The sequence below is a fragment of the Triplophysa rosa genome, linkage group LG11, assembly GCF_024868665.1.
Source record: "Triplophysa rosa linkage group LG11, Trosa_1v2, whole genome shotgun sequence".
Taxonomy (NCBI): domain Eukaryota; kingdom Metazoa; phylum Chordata; class Actinopteri; order Cypriniformes; family Nemacheilidae; genus Triplophysa; species Triplophysa rosa.
In genome coordinates this window covers 5457038-5464195 of record NC_079900.1, presented here as the reverse complement: position 1 = coordinate 5464195, position 7158 = coordinate 5457038, and the positions used below count along the sequence as shown (strand labels likewise).

The following is a 7158-nucleotide window of genomic DNA, read 5'->3' as shown; positions in this document are numbered from 1 at the left end:
TGTTACTGTCAACAATATTAGTCAAATCCTTCAAAATGAACACCGAAACTAATAAGTGTCGGATTAATAAGAAACAATATTGTCCGTGTTAACAGGCATGTAAAAAGTTACATTCTGAACCACAAAGTTCATTTTTAAAAATAAATACTGGAATGGCAACGATATAAAATTCCCTTTTGTGTCAGAATTAAATAAAAGGAAAAGATTCCAACTCATTTTCTTCACCTTCACATAAAAATCCAAATGTTGCATTTGTTTTAACAGACATCAAACTACAGATAAAAGTGTCACGCAGACCAGATAGAAAAGACAAACAAAGCTCTGATTAGAAATAACTCATTAGAATAAACGAAAATCACACACAATCGTGAACCCAGAGCCGTGGATCACAGGTAAACATACAATACATACAAAACCAACAGCTGGAATGCTAAATGCTTAAGCAAAACAAATATTTAACACAAAAATACAAATAATTTATCATACAATCCCTGTCATTTTTATTAATATTATTTTGTCCAACGTTCATTCATTTAAGAGAATCACATACTGTAACATCAAAAGCCTCAACGTTGTGAAGTGTTATAAACCTTGGCTTTAGTGTCCATCAGGCCTGTTTGTTCTAGGTTTCATCCTTTGGTAAAGGCCAGACGATCTCAGTTACACTATTATATCTGCTGTTCGCTGTAATGTGTGTCTATGTTGGCTACTGTCTTTAAAGTGCCAGCAAGCTCTAGCATCAGGTAAGCCCGGTCGATCTAGATCAGTGGTTCTCAAACTTTTTCGTTGTAAGGCCCCCAGAGTGCATCGCTTTGCGGCCCCCCAAATAAAGACTTATAATCTTAAATTTTACATTTTTATTTAAACAAAAACATATTCGGTTATACAATGCTGAAACATCAATTCTTTTGTCTGGTGGTCTTATTTTTGTGATGTTTGATTGCATAAAATCTATGATCAATTTCTATATTTCATAAAATGCCACAAAATCTGTGGCCCCCCTGGATCTATCTCGGGGCCCCCAGTTTGAGAACTACTGATCTAGAGCTCCTGTGCTCTACGTGTAAATGATACAGGACTCGTGCAGGCAAGAATTTACGCTGAGAACACAAGACCAACGCCGTACAGATAGCAAAAATAGCTCTCTGGGTTTCTATGTACATGAACTACAGTGTACACAATGCTACCACAGCTAAAGTGCACCAACACAAAGCTTCATCCCTTATTACCCTTAGCCAAGAAAATACAAAAGAAGCTAAAAAAAAACCTTTTCCATGAAGTAATGATACACTTGGCCAAACTGTAAACTGTTAAGACGGTTAGGACATTACACGATTCCCATTCCCATGACTTAAAGACAGAAACTGTAATTATTTGTGACACGTTCGTGGGCGGAGTTTCATTTAGTTTGTTCCTTCATTTAAACACTGATTTCTGTTCACCTCTTATGCATAAATGCAGACTCATACGAAACAATTAAATAAACATTTGAACACAAATATTAATAAAACACATTGTAATGTATTTACTAAGAATAAAATTGTTAATACTGTCTGTAATAATAATAATAATAATAATAATGATGATAAGAAAGGTATTTTGTGAAGCCCATGTGGCGTTGATCTAGGTGCACAGTTCTCTGTTAAAACAGCCGCTGTGATTGGTCAGTCACTCGCTGCCTAAAGCAACCTGCCAAACTATGACATAACTGCGCTCAGGTTTGGCAGGAGCAGACTGGAGTTTTAAAGTGGGTTCCACTGACTCCTCCTCTTCATCTCGCCCCATACCGCCATCTTCATCACCTGAGAGAGAGAGAGAGAGAGTAAAGGAAAGTACATTAACTGATATAAAGTTTCTTTAGATTTCATGGTTGTTTTAAAGAATGAACTGAAGAACTTGTACAAACACAGATTGATCTGTACGTTGTCAAATGTACTGCTGCTCTGGAAAGCTCTTTAGGAGGTCTTACCGATTCTGAAATCGATGTATCCTTCTCCTCCGCTCATGATCAGCATGCTCTTGCCATCTGATGCTTCTGTTGAGTTTTCGTGAACAACTTCAGCTCCTGGTACAATAACTTGACCTGAAGCAGAAAGTGTGAATATACCAGTTATTCATTTCAGTCATTATGTGAGTACCTGCAGCATTAAAGCAACACTTTGTAGTTTTTGGACCTCAAAATAATGTCTCCAAAATTATTTCAGTGGTAGAACAACTCTTAAAACGGACGAATTCTACTGCCGCTGCTACCTGAGCAGCCTCACAGCGGCTACGACCACACTCTGCAAGTTCTGTGTTCGGGTCGGTACACACAGCCCCGCCCACCCCCTGCCTGCGGAAGAGAGTGATATGGTTTCCAAACGACGTTTCTGCATTCGCCGGTTCCATCAGCTTAGTAAACAAATTCACGTGTTTTGCGCTGCCCACGGGGAAGCTAACACAGAGACATTATTTACAACACTGGTGACAGACAATTGCGCTTATCAACCACATGGGGGAACCCGTGAGCAAAAGTTCTATAGTGCTGCTTTAATGTTTTCTGTATTTTTTAATGCTTAAAGGAACAATGTGGAGATTTTCATCTAGCGGTGAGGTTGGCATTAGTTGGGGTTGTCACAGTTGTCCAAGTTGAGCAACCACATGTGTAGTTCATCACATTATCTGTGAACGTGTCATACCTGGTACTGTGACAAAGAATTTAACGGCATCTCTGTGGCCGTGGAAACAGAGTTGAGCGTGTGCCATGGAACAATATGGTACGTATGATCCTGTCACTCCGGTATCCGCGGTTTCATCACCAAACACCCGAACCGCCCCACCTGGACGACATGCGATCGCTCCCACGGTTTTATGAGCTGCAGATCAAAAAGAAACCTGTTTAACTAAGTGTCTAAAGGGAAAGCTGGCATTTCTAACAGACAGGGTTCCCACACCCTCTGACCAATTAATTCCAATTAATTAGCAGCACAAAGTTCATGGCTTCAAATCCCAGTGAACACACATATTCAGGAAAAAAATGCGTTGGATAAAAGTGTCATCCAAATGCAAACTAAATTTCATATCGTAGAGATGATTTAGATACACTAAATTAGAAAACTGTAGCCCTCAATTTTCTAACTTCGTGAATTTTCATGACTGTGGGAATCCTGACCAAAGCACCTGAACAAAGCATCTTTGTGCCGGAAAACAAAACAGCCAATTCAAAGCAGGAAAGTCTGGTTGCAAAATTACAAGGATGCGAGAACACTGCTAACATTAAAGGCAATTTTGGACAGTCACAGAATCGCGGTCAGTCAGCCAAGAAAGATTAAAAGAAGGAGAGAAGTATATAAAAAAAGACAAACTGAGAACAAGGAACTTGCGCATTAAATATTAAACAAAGCTTAGCAAGATCGAAGATGCAGAGGCAAACAAACAGCGAGACCGATTCATCTCAGAATTATCCTGCCGTCGACATCCTGTTTCCCACTCACCCCTTTGACCTAGAAATCCACACTGACCCACAGCTGTGAAGACAGAGATAAAAAAGACAGAAGACGAGCGAGGGAAAGAGAGAGAGAGGAGTCTGAAGAGACTATGATGATGTCATCTTTCCCATTTGCTGAACAAACACGGGTACAGTATATGAATGAATGAATGAGTTTGATGTCAACTTACAGTCTGATAGTGGAATAGAGATGATGACACCATTTCCTGTTCCCACCCACAGCCGGTTACAGGTAACCATCAGTGCCGTGATCCTCACGAAGGAGAAGCCCAGTTTTCCTGTACCTGTATAGAAGAGAATTCATTCAAGTTTGCCTTCATTTCTATTTCCAGCTCATTTTTTTAAATGTGTGTTGAGATCGGTACTAGACAGTAGTAAACTTTCTTAACATTATTTGAATTTTCTTTAATGTGTCATAGAGATAAAGGAAGTTCACATGAACTTGACTATGACAAGTAATGATTCTATTTTTGATTCTATATCATATAGCAATTAATTCTATATAATTGACACTGACAATTGATTTGACATGTTTACATAATTTTATATAATAAAATGTAAATAATGTCTTTGTTAATATAATAATATCTCTGTTTACATCTTTCTATCTATTTACAGTCTTAATAAAAAAAATGCAATAATTCTGTTAATAAATTCTATTGCCATTGAAGGAAATATACACATATTTTATATATAAAAATGTAAACATATTTTAATGTTTATTTCTATCTAGCTACAGTTTTAATCCAATACAAAAACAACAATACATTCTATTAAATAGCACAGAGATATCATAGATCATCATGTCAATTAATGTGAAACAAACATTGACTTGCTCATGTTTAAACTCTGTAAAGAGATCCCAACATTATCCTCACCCAACATTTTGCTGACGTAGGGCTCAATGTCAACATCCTGGAGATGTTGGAAGGTATGGGCGTGAAACAGGCGGAGGGTGGAGTCGAGCCGGATAGACACCCAAATACCGTCACCCACCCAGGCCAGCTGACGCACCTGGCTCTCCTTACGCGGGTGAGCGCCGAAAGACTTCTGTAGCACACGTACGCAATAATAAGTTACAGAGTCACGTCTAAAACATCAGCTAAAAACGTTTACTTGACAACAGTGTCATACTGAGATTTTCAAAAACGGTGAGGATATAAGCATACTGACACACCTCGATCTTCATGGCTCTGGGTTGAATCACGTAGATCTTGTTCCTATATCCGCACCACACTTTATCATGCACGACAGTCATGCAGCGGATGGAGTGATGCGGCCGGCCCAGGTCCAACAGGTGATAGTTGGTTAAATCCCATTGGCTGTCTGTGATACAGAAGAGGGCTTCACGAAACTGAAACGTGCAAGTGAGATGGGTATCCTGATAGATTTCTGACAGACTTACCAAGACCTCTGTGGAAGATGGCCAGCGTACCATCGGCAAGAGCCACCAAAACACGACCCTTGACATGTCTGTGCAAAGGAACAATATATCAAAACAATACATAATCGTTTACAACACATTTCTTTTCCTTTACCTCACAACTGAAGGCTCGTATACTGACTGGTTTTTCTTCATTATTTTGTCTAAATTACACATTTTTTAAGTGTTGGCACAATTATATTTTTTTCTACCAAAGTAATTTCAGACATTTAAGCATTGAGATTAAAAGATTTTTAAGATCATTAAAAACATTTCGTTCAAACGTTTTCAAGCTTTTGACTTGTACTGTACATACATTGAGATCCAAATCATATCATACCGTAAAAAACAATATTCCAAATCACTTCATCACTTTCCACTTACACAATATTCAAGATGGAGTCCTTCAGCTTGACAGCATGAAGACATTTCCTCCAGCGAGCAACAGACGAGTGCACGTACAAACTAGACATAACGGACAACAAAAACATAAATACATATATATTATGTACTGCAATGCTGAAATACAACAAATATCAGTGGTAGTGGAGACTACCAAGACCAGAGTGTTTCAAGACGAGACCAAGACTTTGAGGGCTAAGACCAAGACAAGACCAAGACCAGCGCTCCTTAAATTCATGATGTTAACAGACCAGATGAGAGTACTTCAGTGGTATTCCTGCATTTGTGGTCTCGACAAAAAATGTAACCGTCCTAGACCGAGACAAGGCCGAGACCAAATGCAGTCTAGACCGAGAGCATCAAAAAAGGGTCTTGAGACCAAGACCGGTCTTGAGTCCTCCACTAGTACAGTAGGGCGCCCTGAAGACACTTTCAAAACGTTTGTAGGCATCTCGAAATCATCTCACCAGCCGTTCTGAGCCCCCAGCCACATAGTGGGCAGTGCGCTGCTCGTCCGCTGGGTCTCCTCTATCACCGCACCCGTCTGTCCACCCGCAGATGCCTCACCCTTGTCTTGATCCGATTGCCTGTAGAGTGAATTCAATCAGCTTCCACTCACATCTGGATTTAAAGGATAAGATACTGGTGCAACCCCCATCAGACGTGTACCTCTGGTTATCAGCACCCGTAGACGCCCCATCGGATTCTGTTCCCAGTGGATCTGTGAAGACGTGCTCCGTGTAGATTCCTGGCTGACTGTTGTCCTGACCCGGGCTCTCCTGGTCTTCTTCAGTGGCCTCCATGGCTTCCTCCGCTGCAGGAACACCATCTTCACTGGAAGCTCGGGAGAGATCAACTACAAAGAATTACAAAGAAGAGGAACATATTGATATAACGTACTGTATAGGTTGAATGCTTTTTAAGTCATTAAAAGTCGTTTTGTATATGCCTGATGAAGGTCATGAGACCGAAACGTTGTAATACTAATTAAATGTATCTTTTTCGCAAGCACTGATGGTGTGCGGGATTTCTTTTCTTTTTGCTTAAGTCATTTTGGATAAAAGCATTTACTAAACGCATAAGTGTAAATGTAACTCTGCAAAAACATTCTGCATCTACTATTACAGTAAGATTAAAATCTGAGCTGCCATATTTGCATTGAATAAACAATAATAATCCTGCCAGAAACCTGACCTTTAAATCAAATTATTTAAAGTCTCTGAGGTCTGGTGCCAATAGCAAAGCAACACATGTTTCTCACCGCTGCCTTTGACAGGACTGTGTTCTGCTGACTGCTCATTGGCTCCCGTGCTGCCCGTCTGAGATCCTGACTCCTCAGCGCTGCAGCCGACCGCTGACACGTCACTCAACACACCCTCACTACCCTGAGAGCTGGTACTGGCCAATAAGACGTCTGGCCCCGCCTCCAGGTCCTGAGGAATCTCCTCCCCGGCAGGATAGTCTGTCTCCAAGACTCCTGGTAGAAAAATCATACAGTAACATTCAAACATTCATTTGTTCACTCTTCATTCATATTTTTTCCACATTTTAGAACAATAGTGAGATAATTTAAACTATGAAATAACACAAATGTAACACAAATGAAAATATGTTATTTTAGCATCTGCAGTGTGGTCACCGTTTGTCCGGAACTTATATATATATATAAAAAATTCTCCTCACCCTTAGCCGCTTTTTAAACAATATTGAAGGAGTTCCCATCTATTCTGGGGGGGATGGGTACAAGATGCACCGATACAAACTTTCTCCACCGATAGCCGATTATTCAGAGTGATATCTGTCGATACCAATTCTGAAGATTAAATTAGTATTTCTTAACTTTCTG

General features: G+C 39.9%; 1 protein-coding gene across 9 annotated transcripts in view; it reads right to left on the bottom strand.

The window, feature by feature from the left end:
• Positions 1-212: 212 nt before the first annotated feature.
• Positions 213-7158, bottom strand: part of spag9a (sperm associated antigen 9a) — a 25312-nt gene continuing 18366 nt past the window's right edge. For 6 of the 9 annotated variants that reach the window (XM_057345775.1, XM_057345780.1, XM_057345772.1 and 3 more), the window contains 12 exons: positions 6574-6789; positions 5982-6168; positions 5780-5899; positions 5295-5375; positions 4893-4960; positions 4665-4813; positions 4366-4537; positions 3658-3771; positions 3474-3506; positions 2679-2855; positions 1970-2083; positions 213-1802 (listed from right to left, as the gene is read on the bottom strand). In XM_057345775.1, coding sequence (XP_057201758.1) covers positions 1669-1802; positions 1970-2083; positions 2679-2855; positions 3474-3506; positions 3658-3771; positions 4366-4537; positions 4665-4813; positions 4893-4960; positions 5295-5375; positions 5780-5899; positions 5982-6168; positions 6574-6789 — 1565 coding nt within the window. In that variant the 3' untranslated portion in view covers positions 213-1668. The remainder of the gene's footprint in view (positions 1803-1969; positions 2084-2678; positions 2856-3473; positions 3507-3657; positions 3772-4365; positions 4538-4664; positions 4814-4892; positions 4961-5294; positions 5376-5779; positions 5900-5981; positions 6169-6573; positions 6790-7158) is intronic. The other 3 variants (XM_057345778.1, XM_057345781.1, XM_057345774.1) reach the window with 2 other exon arrangements.